General features: G+C 42.6%; 2 protein-coding genes across 2 annotated transcripts; both read right to left on the bottom strand.

Annotated features, from left to right (window-relative positions):
* Positions 1–168: 168 nt before the first annotated feature.
* On the bottom strand, positions 169–17,766 carry pabpc4 (poly(A) binding protein, cytoplasmic 4 (inducible form)). Its single transcript, XM_084045657.1, has 15 exons — positions 17,083–17,766; positions 12,159–12,352; positions 11,653–11,768; positions 9,964–10,103; positions 7,898–7,992; positions 6,963–7,100; positions 6,766–6,861; positions 5,828–6,097; positions 5,109–5,199; positions 4,741–4,833; positions 3,926–4,056; positions 3,451–3,541; positions 2,313–2,443; positions 2,037–2,141; positions 169–565 (listed from the first exon to the last, which is right to left on the bottom strand). The coding sequence occupies exons 1-14, from the start codon at positions 17,276–17,278 to the stop codon at positions 2,040–2,042; spliced, it is 1,884 nt and encodes a 627-aa protein (XP_083901783.1). The 5' UTR covers positions 17,279–17,766; the 3' UTR covers positions 169–565; positions 2,037–2,039.
* LOC311036884 (beta-1,3-galactosyltransferase 2-like) lies at positions 8,385–9,173 on the bottom strand (the record flags this gene model as incomplete). The annotated part of the gene is made up of 1 exon (XM_084045895.1): positions 8,385–9,173. The coding sequence occupies one exon, from the start codon at positions 9,171–9,173 to the stop codon at positions 8,385–8,387; it is 789 nt and encodes a 262-aa protein (XP_083902021.1).
* Positions 17,767–19,361: the final 1,595 nt, after the last annotated feature.

The raw sequence follows: 19,361 nt of genomic DNA, 5'->3' as shown, positions 1-19,361 counted from the left end.
TGTTTTCCTAGTGATACCAATAAGTAAGAACTTAAGTATACTGTGTTGGTTCAATTGATCCAAACCGGAACACTATCGATTGATCATTAAAATAAGCAAGCTCTGAAAATGCACGCAGCCCACCCATGTGACCATTTAAAACTAACAATACAATACAATAAAACAGTGTTATCTTTGATCATCCCTTTATTGAGAATACCACACATCCATGATAACATGATGGGGTGGAGGAATCCATCAATTCAAATCAAATCAAACTAAAAACTTTCAAACAAAGAAATAGAGCGAAACTCATTTTCCTGATAGAAAAAGGGTCTCTCCTTAGCCACAAAATGAAGGGCCTTGAATCAAGAGAAGCCCCTCATTTGCATTATTGCTTTTGGTGTTCAGTTTAAAACTATTACAGAACTAAGAAAATTAAGTACTGTAATATTTTTCAAAATGTTCAGGTTCATTTTTTAAACAGTTTTCTTTTTTTCTGTTTTTCTTTTTTTTGTGTATTTTGTTGGAGAGGTGTCTGGTGACTGGAGCCAGTGCAGTGTTCTTCTCTCCCCGTTGCCGCTCCCTGAAACAACAAACAAACATTATACAACAGGTAGTTCCGACCAAGCAATCTGATTGGTTGAAATAGCTTTCTAGCCGTGCTTCAAACCAGCATCATAGCACGGGCCTAATCACATTAATAAATCACTCCGCAGTGCAGTCCAGTCCGCACCTGATTAGACCATTATATGGCACAGCTGTGCTGTGAAGTCACTCTGTCCCACGGTAGGAAAACAAACAGACAGTAGCCTGACCCACCGCCGCCACCGGAGAACAAACAGCTATGCAAAATGGACTATGTTGTTAATTTGGTGGATTTACGGTTGATCAATGGTTAGAAGGTTATAAATATCCTCCTGTGTAAAGTAAAATGACTCCCATTTCGTTAACAGTCCAGTAGGCTATATGCTCCGTCGTACGACCGTGTCACGCGGCCAAAATAGCCGATCTACAAGTTCACAACGCGTCGCCATCGCGACGCGTTGTCAGCTTATAGATCAGTTATTTTGGCCGCGTGACACGGTCGTACGACGGAGCATATAGCCTACTGGAATTCATTCCACTGCGCAAGCATTGATAGCTCAGCTGTGTTGATGAGACGGTGCCTCTAACTCAAAGCGCTGCTACAGGGACTATTTAATGTCTCTCAGTCAAAAACTCTTCTCTTTACAGGGAAACGGACAATAGCGAAACATTTTTATTATTAATTGGCCCACAATATGAATACAGTTGGATGTGTTTTGTTGGTAACTGTTGTATAATCGCAATATTACACTCGAGGGTGTGCTTTACCTTACATTATTGGCACTTCAGTGATGCTCGCGGAACTCGGCGCATATTGCTTAATTATATCATATATATATCATATTCTGGTGGAACATTACTCTACAAGCTCACAACGCGCCGCGACACAACGTGTTGTGAGCGTGTAGATAGGCTATTTTTGGCGAAAATATTTGGCGTAGACGAGAAAAAAAGCGGTCCAATTACAGTTGTAACTTTGTTTTACTAAGAATAGGGGGTTTTAATAGTGATTTATAGATGTTATACTTAGTTGTACGCCAGTGTCGCATAAGCGCAATTGGGGTCTAGCCATAACAAGTAAATATATCATAGCCTGGAAGGAATCCAGACTGATTCACCACCATTCAGCGTTTTGTTTTTTTCACTTTGCTTCTCTGTCTGGGAGTCTTCCTATTTGAAGGTTTCGATCACACAGGTGCCAAGGATTTTGACTGGTCTATGGGGCGGGGCAGGACCATAGCCTTCCAATGTAAAATTCAAGTCACTTCCATTCCTTCAGTGCTGTGATTCATTGAGCACTATGCAATCAGCAATAACGTGCCTAAACGTAACAGGTGACGTTCGGCTCAAAGGGAAGCTTCCCAGGCTGAGAAGCTAAAGGTGAAAAGACCAAGCACTGACCGCGGCGAGTCAGTCTGGATTCCAGATCAATAAATCACTCCATAATCAAATGAAATAGAGCATCTTACACATCAGGAGGTAGCAGCAGCCGTGGTTGTGGTGATGCCGCTGACCTTCTGGGTGGCGTCCTTCTTAGCCTGATGGGCCTGCAGCACGGCAACCGCCTCCTCCACCTACACAACAACACAATCCATTAACACATAAACCCCATACGTTGTTGAGCGGAGTCCCTCAGGGCTCTACACTAGTGTATTTTTTGTTAAAAAATAGCTGATCGACAAGTTCACATAACATGACAACACAACACAACACATCAAACAACACCCCTAACTGGGATGAGATACCTTTGAGCGCAGAGACTCGTGTGACTCCAACATGTGCAGTAGCTCAGAGTTGTCGATTTCCAGCAGCATGCCGGTGATTTTCCCCGCCAGGCTGGCGTGCATCGACTGGATCAGAGGAAACAGACGCTCGCCTGTTTGTAAGGAAGACAAAACGAGAGACGGATACATGGATTAAAGCTAAACATTTAATCTCATGACTGAAAACTTTGTTAGGCCAAGCTCCAATGTGCGATTTGTGAAACAGCGTGAAAGGAGCCCCCGACCCCCAACCCATACACACACACACACACACACACACACACACACACACACACACACACACACACACACACACACACACACACACACACAATAGTGCTCGGATTCCTAAACAATTACCACAATATGTTGAATTATGGCGTTTCGATAATAAACCTACTGTATGTTCCTACTCTTCTACATACAGCTAACCAGTTGAAGAAATCACAGACTGAGGCTTTAACCTCCGGTTTTACGAAATATCGGAGAGCATTAGTGTTTTATGGGAGATGCTTCTGAACATTTATTCGATTCTTAGTTTGACCAATTCAGACACTCTTTAATCTACTACACATACATTCTGTAATGCATTAGTTCTCAAAGTGGGGTCCGGGGACCCCCAGGGGTTCTTGGGGGATCCAGGGGGTCCCCAGCAAAATCACTTAATATAGCGTCACAATCATTTTAACCACTTTAACCATATTTTATATACTTTATCTATTAAAAATAGCAGATATGCAAGCTCATACCACGGCACTCGGTGCCGTGCTATGAGCTTGGAGATCTGCTATTTTTGAAAAATCCCTGGCACAAAATATTTTTGAGATGGGGGGTCCGCAGCCAAATACATAACATTTTGGGGGTCCTTGACCTGAAAAGGTTTGAGAACCACTGCTGTAATGTACTATACTTTGTATCACTCTTTTATTTGTATTTCTATATATATTAATTTGTATTCGTTTTTTTTCTAAGACATGACATCAACAAGGCATAACAATAAGACAAACAAACACCAGACTATAATGCATGTTAAGCATGAGTAATCATAATGAGGTACTGTATAGGGCAGGCAAACAGTATACAACAAGTAAACAACAAGAATACTTTGTATAACTCTTACCCAGCATCTGTTTCTGCTCCTGTGGAGGTGCGGCAGCCAGCATGGAGGCTGTGAGAGGCTCCTGACCTTGAACGTGCACAGCTGGCTGAGTCTGGAGCACACAGAGGAGGGAAAACCATAAGGAACATGATTGATATTGAACATTGAGGAAGGAAATGAATGATGTTAAAGTTCTTTAAAACCAGTGGTTCCCAACTTTTTTTTTTTTTTTCTTGGATCGCCCCCTTCTCACAATCTGACAAAAACTACAGTAGGACCCCACCCCCACATGCACGCAAACATGTACACACGCACTTGTGTTTTTTTCAAACATGTTATCACTTGAGCCCTAAATACTTCTCGTTCAACAAATAGTGAAAATAGCAGATCTACAAGCTCACACCGCGTTGCGTGTGATCTGCTATTTTTCGCCTTATAAAACATTTATTTTTGACAATATAATGACTGGCATACAACTGCTTTACACCATACATACCTGCTGCAAGGCAATAGGTTGCACCACCTGGGGGTTGGGGTTACGGACACTGGTGGCATACTTGTAGGGTGGCATGGCCCGGGGGCCAGGGACTCCCATGGAGGGGCGGGGGCCCATGGACTGGCCAGCACCTAGAGGTTGGGAGGGGATAAGGAGCCGATATCACACTATGTCTTGTATGGTGTGACTGACTCTTACCTGAATCACTTGAGTTTTCCTTTCTGCTTTGATTTATTTAGGTAGCAGAGCTATTTATTTAATTCAGTGGAGAGATACACTCTCCCACCACAATCGAACCGGATTGCGATTGTATGGGCGATGCACATCTGGTTATCCACCCATCCGCCAGGTGGGTTGGTTCTTAGATCAACCAGCTGATAATCAATGTAATCCCATAAAAATCATAGTTTGCATAAACTTTGTACAACAAACAGATGAACTTGACAGGAAAAAGTATACATTTTCACACTGTATTTTAACATTTACAGTCTACGGCTGATCCAGGACAATTCTCACTGATGCATTACACCGAATTCACACCAGCAGCGGTATGTCACTTCCACATTTTGGAGAAAGCGGTGAGGTTCCATGCGTTTTTTTATGGTGAGGAGCAACCGCTGCTTTCCCTGCTGCAGTAGGAGGTGGAGCCAGCAAAGCGTGGACTGACAAAGCCTGGACGAGGCGTTCAAACGAAGGTGGGTCGTTCAAATGTTTTACACACCCATTTAGCGGGAAAGCACAATGGTAGAAATCGATACTGCTGCTGGTGTGAATTCAGCATTCGAGTCCGAAACTGATACAGATGGAGGACACACCTCTTGGGCCCTGGGAACTGCTGTTGGGAGCCATGTGTCTCATGTTGGCACGTGGACCTGGCTGGCGTAAGGTGTTTGGCATTCCTTGGAATCCTTGGGAGAGGTAGAGTAATGCACGATTTATGCTCCGTCGCGCGATGGTGTCGCACGCCGAAGATAGCAGATGTACAAGCTTACAACGCGTTGCATCCTCAACGCGTTGTGAGCTTGAACATGCTATTTTCGGTGTGCGACACCATCGTACAATGAAGTATAAATAGGGCTTTAGAGTGCATTAAAATACCACATACTATATAGAATGCATCACACATGGTTTATGTCAAAGAGAGATTTGTTTAATAATCATATGATCTCACTGTCTCACTGACCTTGACCCCTACCACCTTGCTGTTGCCAACGAGGGTTGGGCCGCATCTGTGCCAACTGATTGGGTGCATAGTAAGTGGTTCTGTTCTGGGCCTGGGTGACATGCAAACACAATATTAAAAAGCTAATATTGTGATTTCATACAATAATGCTTCCATTGCAGTGTCTTATGGACAATGTGAGACCTTCTTTATATTTTTTCCAGTGTTTTGTTTCTTTGGTTATCTTATCTTTATTAGTTGAGCTGCAAAGCTATTGTAATGAGGCTTACTGCATATGTCACTCTGCCCACCAGAGGGTGCTGCAGCTCAGGTTTGCACAACTCTATGTGTGCCTTGTTCTCTTGTCTTGTTTTATGTATCTCACTAAAACCCAACAGTACAATGGATCTGGCGCTTGCGCATAACTGTATGCTACTCCAATGTTGTTGTGAGGTCCACGTAAAACAAATTAAATTTAACTTAAAAGACTACACCGGATTTGGAAGAGGACAATAATCATGTTTGGACTGGAATATTGTATATTAATGAAATGTTTTAAATGCATGTAAACAAACACACACACACACACACACACACACACACACACACACACACACACACACACACACCCACACCCACACCCACACCCACACACACACACACACACACACACACACACACACACACACACACACACGCACACACACACACGCACACACACACCTGTGGCACACACACACCTGTGGCACAGCTGGCATGAAGTAGCCACTGGCGGGCTGGAACTGATTAATGATTGCGTTGGCCGGCATTGCCCTCATGCCAGCGATGCGCTGCATGTACTGGTTGGTGAGGTGGGCTTTGCGTTCCTCTTTGCGCTGGGCGAGAGCCACATAGAGGGGCTTGGAGCCCACGATGCGGCCGTTCATCTCTGTCACAGCCTTGGTGGCCTCTTCAGGGGAGGAGAAGCACACGAAACCAAAGCCCTTGGAACGGCCCTCCTCCAGCATCACCTAGAAGACAGACATCACTTTAGATCCGGATCACAACATCACATTTGAGTGCTGCCGATCAGAGGATAAATTTGAAAGCACTTGCTCCACCACTGTGCATAGTCCTTAGAATTCTATGAGACCACAAAGTAGGGTTCAGGGGATATTTAACTTTTGAGTGCGATCCTTTAGGGGTTTTATATCCCCTAAACCCTATATACTTGAACGATGCATGTAATCAAACCCTAGGCCTCTGCGGTGGTGGGTGAGTGTTTTAGCTCTGCGCCACCTAGATCCCCTTTTCAATAAACTTTTATGGATTATAATGAATGTAAAATGTTTCCCTCTGTCCTTCCTGTTGGTTTGGGAAGTGAGTGAGTGTGGGGAGGGTTTCATTTATTTGTGGCTTAACCACTTAAGACTTACATGGTAATACAACGGAAATAGCTGATCTACACACTCACAACATCACAACATATTGTTACCTATTTTCACTGCACAACACTGGCATACGTATAAATTAAGCAAATAGGCCTTTAGGCTATTTTTGGCACCAGGATTACTGTGGTTAAGGCTCTTGAACAAAAACATATTGATTAAAACAACATCTGGATATCTTCACTGTAACTATGTAACTAATAATAAACGTATATATGGCGTTACGATGTCACAAAACTGCTATTACACACCTTAGCACTTGTAATGGACCCAAACGGAGAGAACTCCTTACGCAGTTTCTCATCGTCTATGGTGTCATCCAGGTTCTTGATGTAAAGATTAACTCCCTGAAAACAAAGCCCAAACAGTCATGATCTACACTGTGAATACACACACGTTTCAAAAAACAAAACAATGATGTATTTAACAACACAGAGTTTCTGCTGACCTGGTAACGGCTGATTCTTTCCTGTTTGAGCAGCTCAAACTTTCTCTTCAGCTCCGCCTGGCGTTCCATCTTCTTCTGAGCGCGGCCAACGAACACAGTCTTACCGTTGAGTTCTGTGCCGTTCATGTCTTCCACAGCCTGTGGATGTGTTCATAACAATACGGTGGAATTATGAGAGACAAACATACAAGTAATGCTTTTTCCACTGCAAAACAACAAGTATTATGCTTAATTTACAGCGTGTTTTACGGCTATGGCTATACTTTTACGATTGGTAATGTAATTATATTTTGATGCTAATACTTTTGTACCTTTAACCTCTAACAGAGTATTTCTACATGGTGGTATTGGTACTTTTACTTAAGTAAAACATCTGAGTTCTTCTTCCACTACTGGTTATGTTTACATGCTGGGACAAAGCCCCTTTTACTATAACCCAGCCATACAGAGTCATGACTCTAAAAATGAACATGTAAAAAGACAACGTGCGCTGCTAACATGGATGCAGCAAGACTGGATTACAGTTGTCGATGAGATAGACTCTATGGAGAGTCTGACCTTCTCTCTTAGGCTGAGAGCGGAACAATATGCGAAAAAATGGAAGAAATGGACTTCTTACTGTTTGATGAGAAATGTAATTCATTGACTGATTGTTGTTAAAAAATATATATATATATACTGTAATCCATAAATATGTTAATCTTTGTATTATAACGCCCACCTCAACACAATTTTTGTATGCTTTTTTGTTTGTTTTTACTTTATTTATTTTCATTTCATTTTATTTCTCTGTCTATGTGTCAATCTTATACTTGGAAAACAATAAAAAAATAAGTAAAAAAAAAAACATGGATGCAGCAAGGTACAGCGATGTATTGGAAAAAAGCAGAGGAAAAACTAATATCCATAACTCTATTGCAGCTATTGTACAATACCTGGTTGGCATCTTCGTGTTTCTCGTAACTCACAAATCCAAAGCCTCTGGATTTGCCAGTGGGGTCTGTCATCACTTTCACACTGAGGGTTTTACCTGCAGCGGTCACAGAGGAACAGCGTTTACAGCAACTTTCCCAAACTTTTTAGCTAGCGATAGTTACAGCCCTACCGTCCACAGAACCTCCCAATAAAAAGTCATTCCTTCACATCTTTACTTACAGACATGTCAAATCCAAGGCTTAACCGACATGAGAACTGTATAGAGTGCACACTGTTGTCTGCCCTTTGTTTTCGCGTTGCGAGGCATTGTGAGCTTGTAGATCTGCTATTTTCACAATGTTTATCTCTGGAACAGAGTCAAACTAAATTGAATGCCTCAGCAACTCCTACAACTCCAAGTGCTTGTCAGGGTGGGGGGTCCCCAGTTCAAATATGATTATTTTGGGGGGTCGCAGCTACTGGTGGAATTGCAGTCTTCCTGCAGGTCTAACCTTCATGCTGCAGGCGGGTCCAGAACTCCAGCATGTCGTTGGGAGAAACCCCGTGGGAGGTGACCAGGCGACTGTACCTGTCGACTGACCAGGGCACTCGTGCAATGTTGAACTCGTTTGGCAGAGGCGTCGTGGGCTCGATCCCCAGCTTGGCCAGGCACATGCCCACGTACGCGTCCTCGAAGCGGAAGCGTGGAACGCTCAGAGAGGCGCCGTAGATCTTCACCGCCAGGTCTCCAGAGAACACGTAACCGGCCCCTGAGGGGTAGACAGGGTACGCGTGGCCCGTGTACTCCTCTTTGGAAACGTAGTGTTTGGATCTTTTGTCTCGTACCGGCCCTGTGCCCTTGAAGAGGTGGCCCGTGTAGGTCATCTCCCCGGGCTTCAGACTGCGCAGCTTGTGGACGAGGTACTCGGTGTTGACAAACACGTCGCTGTCGGTCTTCATGACGAAGCTGGCCCGCGGGCAACGCGTGGCCACCCAGTGCAGGCCCAACAGGGTCTTTATGGTCAGGTTGTTGTAGGTGTCCAAAAAGTCCTGCTGAAGGATATCGTGGTGTCTCAGGCTCTCGGACTCCAGGGCCTTCTGCTGCTCGCCTGCCTTCACCCCCAGCAGGAACAGTCGGACGACTCCCTCCTTGTTTCCCCACGTCCGTCGTATGGCGTCCCGGCGATCCACCTGATGAGCCTCGACAGTTATCAGCAACACCAGGAACGGCGCCGCTTTCCCCGCCGGACATTTGTTCGCCTCGTCAATGATGTAAGGGAACACTGGAGCCACCATTGAGCCCTCTTCACCTTGGCCCGGCGATGGGGCGAAGATCGCCAGCAGCGAGAGGAGACGTGCGAGTGAATCGCCAAGCGTACAGTGCTTAACTTTTTGTCAGAATATGTTGTTCCTTTCAGGTCAAGTTAGGGACAGTTCCACTATTGAGAGCGATGAATAGAAATAAAAATGAGAAAATACATATTTTGCATCCAACCGTCTATATACTGTAGGCCTCCAGCCAGAGGCCGTCAGAGTCAGATTTGTTGATTGTTGTCAATTATATAAGGGAGTATGTATTCAAGTGAAAGGTATGTTTTCAACAAACTCTATAAAAGTGGTCCAGGTTTTAATGTATCTATCCTTGGAGCCACTACGGTCGTATCTCAATTTCTCCAAAGGTATCATAGAGAGTACCTCTTTGACCCACTGTTGGAATGAGGGAGGTTTCTCCGATTTCCACTGTCTAAGTATCAGCCTGCGAGCCAGCAGCGTAGTGAATGCTACGGCATTTGCTTGGAGACCTGTGAGCCGTTCCCCGATTGGAGACACCCAATCGGGGAGACACCCAACCTAAATTCTTCAGAAAACATTACAAATGTCTAGCAGATCTACAGTACGCTGTACAAGAAACGCTACTTAATATGTCCACTAGATGCCAGTATTATGAACCTAAACAAGTGACAACCTCTGAGACACAGAGAGCTTGAAACTGTAGACAAAAATGGCACCATCCCATAGGGAGAATTAGCGAGGACCCATGGATGGAGATGGTGTTGAAAAAAGGCAAAATATTCATTCAATTTACCGTATTTGTCGAACATCTCCTTCAACCTCTCGTCATTCATGTCATCACCAAAGTTCTTGATGTAGACATTGGTGAACTCCTTGGCTTTTGCCCCCAGTTCCGCCTCACGCTCCTTGCGAGATTTGAAACGACCCACGAACCTGAAGACGAGGGCAGAGAGGCAAACACACATTCTTACAGAAAAATATTAAAATAAAAACAGTCTGGAACAACAAGAGCAAGATGAAGCAGAACTCATCTCTCTGACTTCCATCTTCAATCTAAAGAGACTGGCTTTAATCAGGCATCCGAGGGCGGGTAGGCGTTCACCACACTGACACAGAGGGAGACCTGACCACGCAACACCAGTTACAAGTACTTCCATTCCATTGCAAAGAAAATAACAAAAATAAAGACAACATTCACGAGACATTCACAGCCACAACTCCGTATGAGACTCAGGATTTAAACGATGAACGACCATGTAACTGCTGTTAATAATATCACCAGAGGCAGGCAAATAAGTATAGGCATGCTACACAGAGAGAGCACAGTGACGACCATCTTAGTTCCTGGTCCAAGACTTGGTGAGGAGGTTGATGGGAAGGGGATGAAGGGAAAGAGGCCCGCAGGACAAAGGAAAGCTGAGGACGACCAAATGGTCTTATATACCTTGCTACGACGACCTCTCCCAATCCGCCATCCAGTATTGCATTCCTGCTTTCGATCCATCACTAAAACACACAAGCTTGGTTATACACACACACACTCTGAGGCAGGCGAAACCAGCAGGTGGACAGATGGACACACAAAAACACATCTGGTAGAAAAAGATACAAGGAAGTGTCTGTCTTTTTGTTATGTACGTTCACGTTCAAGTTTGTTTTTGTCAGGTTTTTTTTGTAATGCTGCTCCAAGTAAGAACTCTGCTTGTTAGTTGTATTATTCACACACCAGTACAAAAAAAAATCACTCAACAACAATGCAAGACTGACAATAACAAGGTATGACAACAGATGAACAAGTTACATAGACACAAATAATATACCTCTTTTCTAACCACATCTCATGTCATTCTGATGGAACATAAGGTAGTTCGGGCGTTGCCGTCGCCATGAAGCCAAAGTTATACTCTACTACTACTATACTGTACTGTAGTATGACGGTGTCCCCGGCCAACAGCAATTGATTTTCAAGCTATGCATGCGTTATTAGTTATTGTTGGCAAGGAACACTATCGTGTGATTGCATACTTTAAGGTCATGAGTTCCCTTTGTAGTTGATATCTTGACTTAGACCATACATTGACATGTCATGTGGTTAAACACCTTGAGGGATACGACGCCACCTCTTGATCACAGGCAGCAACAATCCTTGTCTTTTTCTTCTCTTTATTTATTTGTTTATTACATTTGCTTTCACCAGCGATAGTTAGAACCAGATGATGAAACAAAGGATGACAACTTTAACCACTTGAACCCCAGCATCCATATTCTGGGGGGAACATTCTGCAAAGATTGTCATTCCATAGATCGGCTGTTTTTGGCAAAGAGATTTGGTTTATATCGAAACAGTGCAACTCAGGTTCGTTTTACTAAGATTAGAGGGTTTAAGTGGTTAAAACAGATGCTCTGAGACTAAAACAATGGAAGGTCGAGGTGCACTCCTCCTCCGAAACTGCTCCCCTGTGAGGGATGATTGGATACTCACACCTTGCGGTCGTTCAGAAGCATGCCGTTCATCTTCTCGATGGCACGATCAGCCGCGTCCTGGGTTTCAAAGTGAACAAACGCGTAGCCCTTGGAGCCATTTTCATCACAGACCACCTGGACAGGAGAAGACGTGACATCACTCAACAGGATAACGAGGAGCATACTACCTTTACGGTAGTTCCTTCAGGAAGAGCTAATGATGGAATCTCCTCTATTAATTACTTATTCATAACAAATCTTCACATGCATACTGTCAGTTACACATTCATCTCTTGTCTTAAACCGTAGCATGAAACGTGTCCCTACGACAGCCTGGCCAACACTATCCTAAACTCTTCTCCTTAGTTCTTGGATACATATACATTCCTTGGCATGAAGATGTTTGAGAACCACTGACATAAGTTGTAAATTGTAAAAAAAAAGAAATCAGTGTAAGCACAGGTAAGGTGTCCTGTAGTGTTTGTGGCTTTCAGTCATGACTCATGTTGTGTTTAATGTTGGTACCTTGCAGGAGAGGATGTTCCCAAAGGCGGAGAAGGTGTCATAGAGAGCCTTGTTGTCGATGGACTTGTCCAGGTTCTTGATGAACACATTTCCCACCCCAGACTTCCTGAGGGAGGGGTCTCTCTGGGACCACATAATCCTGATTGGCTTCCCTTTCACCACGTCAAAGTTCATGGTGTCCAGGGCTCTCTCAGCTGGTGGGGGGGAGGAGGGGCAACAGTCACAGAGGTAAAAAAGGGTGCCAAGTATCTAAAAACACCTCTGTCAGTGATATGCATGCACACTCATGGTCTATGAACGCTGTGCTTTAACATACTTTGATACCCACCAACACATTATTTGCATTTTAACCACTTAATGCTGCAATTACTACAATAACTAACACAACTGCAGTGGAGGTGGTTGAAGCTGATCTACCTGCTCTTCTGAGAAATGTGTATCCTGTGGTCGGCTAGGACCACTAATGTTTGACAGCAATGTATTGCTGAAAATGCAATTTATCTTCTACCCAAATGTTGTTTGAGGATTAGCTCAGCAGTAGAAATTTCAATGCTTGCACTGGAGGCCATGAAAGTTATGGATTGCAGCTTTTTAAGCTGAAACGTCTTATTTTCTACAATCTCACAAAGCATCGCATCATGACAATTTGTGAGCCTGTAGGTGGGCTACTTTTGAATTATTAAAAAAACATATATATTTTAAACCTTTTTGCCTAATGACAACATGCCCAAAATAGGATCGCCAGGGTTTAAGTGGTTAAACTAGTCACCAGTGACCAAACTGACGATATCATGCCACAGCTCTTCTAACTATGATTATAACTAAAAACATCACATTTGGAGTGTAAACCACATAACACTAGACTGAGGTATCTTCCTGCCAACTATCTTATAATAGAATATAATGCTACAGTGGAATGTCACTCAGAGACTTCACGCCATGCTGGAGAATCCCAATTTCTGGCCCTTATCAAGAGACACGTGGGGGGTAGTAAAACACGGTGGTAGACCATGTGGCACGGAGCAGCTGTGTCAGTGTCAGGGCAGCTGCAGGGGGCGAGCACATGGTCCTCTCACTCAGGGCACCCATGGGCTACATGCTGCCCCGCCAGGCCTTACAAAGGCTGGACAAAGCTTTGGGGATATGTGGCGGGTTACTGGTTCATTGAATAGACAGAATGAATTGACACTATATAGAAATAATCATTTAAAAAACAGACAAGTAAGAACATATTGTCTAAGATATACAGTACTGCTATCCGTTGATCCATAGTACCAAGCAATGCTCTCTAAACCCAGTTTAGTGTCATTATTTGTAATAACACACTACTTTATCTGTTCCTCTTCTTTTCTCTCTCTCTCTCTCTCCCTCTCTCTCTCTCTCTCTCTCTCTCTTTCTCCATCCATACACTGTATGTATGTATGTCTCTCTCTCTCTCTCTCTCTCTCTCTCTCTTTCTCTCTCTCATGTCAGCTCTCATGTCCATCTGGGCACGAATGCCAACTAGTGAGCGTCCTTTTGTTCGATTACTCCACAGTAAACACACACACACACACACACACACACACACACACACACACACACACACACACACACACACACACACACACACACACACACACACACACACAGCTTTCCAGCTAAAATGTCTGGTAAACAAAACGGAGCTGCCTTGTGTCTGCTGGCATCAGCAGTTTGCCCCGCAATTGTACTTCACAACCAATGTGCTTCAGAGAAGGTGTGCGTGATGACAATCAAACATGGAGGCCTGGTTCTGGAAGGTTCTGAGAGGGCTTCTTGATTTAAAAGATAAAGTACAACAACATCACAGACAGACTTCAACTGCAATACAATGATAACGGTTTTGCGTTATATTAATGTCATTTAAAACTCTTGCTTCATCATTTAGAACCCAAGTAATGGATCACAGCGAACCATGCTAACCCTCCTGATAACCATATCTGTTGTTCTCTAGACTTTTATTAAGACTTCAAATGTTTAGATATTGTATGTACAGGCACATTTTTGGCTGCCTGTAAGAGGATCTATATTTAGAGAGGGGTCCTGTGAGAGGTATGTGCTGGCATGGACTGTGAGCTGAGCATTCACTACCATTGATGTAGTCGAGACACATTCAACAAAAATCACCACATCTTACAAATGTTTACAGTTATGACACCATTTCAATCCAACAGAAATGGTAACCTGCTGGGACTAGTCGCTTTCTAGGTATGAAATCTGGATCAACTAGAAACAAATCAGTTTTATCTGAATACAGATACAACATATACACCAACCATATATAATAAGTCTATAATTTGTAGTCTAGTAAATACGCGTTTCAGCTTAGTATTGCCCTTGAGTCTATAACCAAGCGCTATAGCTTCATTTAACGCCCAAATACCCCAATCGCTACCATCCCCCCATATCTATACCTCTAAACTGCCAACAAATGGTCTCTCTTTGGTTTCTTCAGTCTCTTATTACCTTCACTCTATACCACCACTCTGGATACACGTCAGTTGTAACCCAGTCATTGCCACAGGTTTTGGTAACGGGCTTGAGCAGAGATAAGTCGTGACAGGTGTTTAATGTTGATACAACAGCTCAAAAACCCCACGCTGTGTAAACAGTTTTTTGGGGGGTGGGTGACAGACTCTGCAGATTAAGTCATGTACAGCAGCACTCACTCACCCATTGTTGCTCAATGCTTTGATACCATGGTCCCCAAAACCGAGAAAACATCTTCTAATAATAGCACTGAAATAACTAAACATTTGTCTGGGAGTGCAATGTGTAGGGCTGGGCAATATGGACGAAATCAAATATCACAATATTTTTGGAGCACATACCTTGATATTGATATTGTAATATGTTTTTTTTTCTCCTTCTTTTTTTCAAACTGTTAAAAAAAGAAAAGGCAGATCTACACACTCACAAATAGCGTAGCGATGCCACGCGTTGTGGGCTTGTGGATCAGCTATTTTGTTATTTCTAAACATGAAGTATAAAATATGGCTTCAAGCGTTACCACGAAGAGGCAATACTTATGTCTTATCACGATATTACAGTATGCAAAATCCCAGACTATGTCTAGTCTCATATCACAGTAGCGATATAATATCAGCCCTAATAGTGCATTGTTTTGTTTGTAGTTCATGACCCCCGATAGGATTTCATTGATGTCTACCAACATAAGTCAGTCTATAACTTATCTAAGTTGACTCAACATCTGAGAATGGATATTTACACAGCAGTTCAATGACATGTGTACTAAACAAGCAGACAAATAATCACATTGTAGCACATTAAACAAGCTGAATGATATGACATTCATTTAGCTGTGATCTGATTACAATGCAAGGTTGAGAGTAAACAAAACAAAGCATGTCATTGCATTAGACACACATGTATGTCATGCCAGGCTGACAAATACAAGAGTTATTGTTCAGCTGCCTGTGCCTGTTCCTGTGTGTACAGCAGCAAGGGGCAAGGGGAATTAATTTCACTACAGAATTGTCCCTCAGTGGCCCTTTAAATAGGAGCAGAAATGGGTCATTTTGGGTTAGGCTGACAAGAACTGCTACAAGTTGAACTGCATAATAACTGCAGTGTTACTTCTACTGTGAGGTAACAGTACCTACATAAGAGGACATGGTTTTCAACACAATGTCAAGCATAGCATACATGTCAAACCGAGCATGTCTAAAGGACTGATGTTGCTCATACTAATAAAAGTTAGCATTATACTGCAGCATGCAGGAACTGGGACATGCACTTATATGGGTCAAATGATTACTCGAAAATGACAATTTTCATGCTATAGTCTCTGGCTAAATGCCTATGTCAAATGGGGCTTAATGAGAGAACTATTAACAATATTTGTAAAATAGGATTTATGATGTTGCTTGGTACACTATAATTGGCAAACACTGATTTTCCTTCACTTGCATTTTCTAACGCTTGATTGATTGATTGATTGATTGATTGATTGATTGAATACTTTATAAGCAGTTTGCAAAAAAAGGAAGGAAGCTACAGTTCAATACAAGGTCAGCTAAGAGGATTTAAAACCCAAGAAAGCCTATGGCTTGTTTCCATTAGGGTCCTTTGTACTCAATTCATCACTCAGAAATCAACATGACATCAGTGGCATTTACAGTGAACACTTCCAATCACGTGACAGCTGTCACTTGCTTTGAATGATGCATAAATTAGAATTCACTTAAGAATAAGGCAATAATAATGTAAATGTTGAACTCTGCATCTAATAGTAGGACTGCAAGTGCCAAACCAAAACATTTTGACATGCATAGGTAGGCAGTGGCATAAAGTAACCAAGTAATTTACACAACTACTGTACTTAAGTACAAATGTGAGGTATCTTTACTTTACTGGAGTATTTCCAATTTTCAGTACTTTTACTTCTACTCCACTACATCTCAGAGGCAAATATAGTACTTTCACTCAAGTATAATTATTTGAAAACTTTAGTTACTAGTTACTTTGTAGATTTTGAATATTATTACAAAACGTACATTACCCACTTTAACCCATTATTTTCAGCCATTACAAAATAGCCGATCTACAAGCTCACAATGCTTCTGGATGCAAGGCATTGTGAGCTTGTAGATCTGCTATTTTCATAATATTTGTATACATTTGAAAACTTGTGAAATGGGACATTCTGCACAACGAGTACTTTTACTTTTGGTACTTTAAGTACATGTTGATACCTTTGTACTTTTACTGAAGTACATTTTGAATTCCGGGAATATCGAGTATTTCTACATCGATAGCCTACTTTCTATTAAGTAAATACAAATTGAGCACTTTTTTTCCAACACTGACAGAATGCCACTGCATAGATCGAGATCAATCAATGAATATTGAATTAATGTGGGGTTGGTTGTATATTCCTTACCGTCAGCGGGTTGGGAGAAGTTGACATAAGCATATCCAAGGGAACGCCGGGTGATCATGTCCCGACACACTCTTATAGACAGCACCGGTCCAGCTGGGCTGAACTTCTCATACAGCATAGCCTCCGTGATGTCTGGATGCAGGTCGCCCACATAGAGAGAAGCCATTGGATAACTCCCGGCTGTCGCCGTGTTCATATCCCTGGGACTTCACTGAGTAGAAACGGGCGCTATTCTCCCCTCCGAAAGCCAGAGAAATAACGGTGATTATTCCACAACCAAATGATCCGTGCGTAATAATAATGTGCGCTAATGATGATGAACCAGAACCGATCGCCGACCTGAAGAAGTTTTCCCACGTTTTGTTGAATTAAAAGAATGAAAGAATGACAAGCCTGGAAAAAACGGGATAATTTGGCGTATATCCCGAATTATTCTGCCTTTTTTTAGACGCCAACTTCGGGTTAAATCCCGAGGCCTATCCTGTTCCTTGTTTTTTTTTTAAATGAGATTTTGCTATTTTTTATATTTGTTATTTTTTTATTATTTTAATATTACGGTACTTATTTTTATGAAGATTTTTTATAGTTTTATATTTTTTTATGTTTTTTTTTTTCTTAAGTTTTTCAAGAACGGTGAGTTAGACACTCACGGTTGTTTTGTGACCGGGGAAAGAGACTGCGTGAGAAACGCATGGGGTCTTTATAGTGAGAGCGGTGTGCAGAGCAGAGGAAACACAGGGTCAAACTTGGTGTAGAAAAAACCGAGCAGCATGCCATTTAAAAGGGACGTCACAACCACACAGCCCAGCTCCCCACAGCGACATCTGGGTGGGACAGTAGGCTTACAGTACAAAAACATTAAGAGAAAAAAAAGGGGGGGGGGGGGTCATTGTATTGGTATAAAGTTCTGTTATTCCATTGTGGTTCACATTTATCATGTGAATTAAGGAAGAGAATATTTTTTTTGTTTAATGATTCCAAATTATTCCAAATAATGGCCCCTCTAAAAGTCAAAGCCTAGCCTCTCCCTTACTGTACATATTTTTCTATTTCACATTAAATGTTTTGATGAATTGAGTACAAAGGACCCCAATGGAAACAAGCCATAGGCTTTCTTGGGTTTAAAATCCTCTTAGCAGACCTTGTATTGAACTGCACTTTCCTGTGCTTTTTTTTGTAAACTGCTAATAAAGTATTCAATCAATCAATAAAAATGGCTATAAAATATGGCAGTTATTGGTTAAACTGTTCCTCATTTAGCTGTGGGCCCCTCAAGGGTCACACTCACCCTGCGTTTTAACAGCGGGCAACTCTCGGGCGATGCCGGGCAACATCGCCCAAAATATAATGAAAGTCTATGAGAGTCGGCGATCGGGCGAAGTGGGCGGGGGGGGCGATGAAAGATGGATTTTCTTTATCTTTTTGGGCGATATCGCCCGGCATCGCCCAGAGTTGCCCGCTGTTAAAACGCACCGTTAGAGAATCACTGCTGTACGGTGGTTCTCAAAAAAAGTGGGGGTACTTGTGGGGTTCCAGGGGGTCCCAGACAAAATAAACAGTGTCACTTCACCATTATCTTGAGTAAAAACATATATAGCCTACTTTCATTTTTGATCTTGTGTAACATGAAACTTCTAGACTTCTCGGTGCCATAGACATGCTTTCTGAACCCTCTCTCTTTTCCAAGAGTGGCCTGACCAAGAGAGCAGCATGAACATTACAAATACAACTATCTCACACACACACACACACGCGCGCGCGCTCGCACACACACACACACACACACACACACACAAAAACAACAACCGAGTGAACACAATATCCAGTTCAAATGCAATTCAGTGTCAAGAACTACAGTTCAAATACATAACAGGTGCAATGGACCCCTGATAATTTCGGGTCCACACAGTTCTTTTGCACTTAATGCTCTATACGCGTTAATCATTATAACTCATCGACTCTTTCACCATCTAGTTTGTGTTGTGTGTATAATAGACAGGAGATGTACATATCTGTAGGCCTACTAAACGCAACAGTATATTCCCTATGGTGGTCCATTGTATGGAATCAGGACAGACTCATAATACCATTGCACAACATTGATCAATAAGTGGTCCTTGATTCTGAGGACTTATGGAGTTCAATATGGAGCCAAGAGTATATATACTGTAACATGTGACACATTTTCCTCTCTTAAATTTGAGGTCCTGGACAGCATAGACATAAAAAGGTAGACACCTCCTCCGACTCTGGGGCATCTGTTGCTGCGGGTGCCATTT

This window comes from Gymnoscopelus microlampas (assembly GCF_963454915.1).
Source record: "Gymnoscopelus microlampas genome assembly, chromosome: 20".
In the NCBI taxonomy this organism is placed as follows: Eukaryota; Metazoa; Chordata; class Actinopteri; order Myctophiformes; family Myctophidae; genus Gymnoscopelus; species Gymnoscopelus microlampas.
Note: the sequence above shows the minus strand (reverse complement) of the source record. Positions and strands in the feature narration are given on the sequence as shown.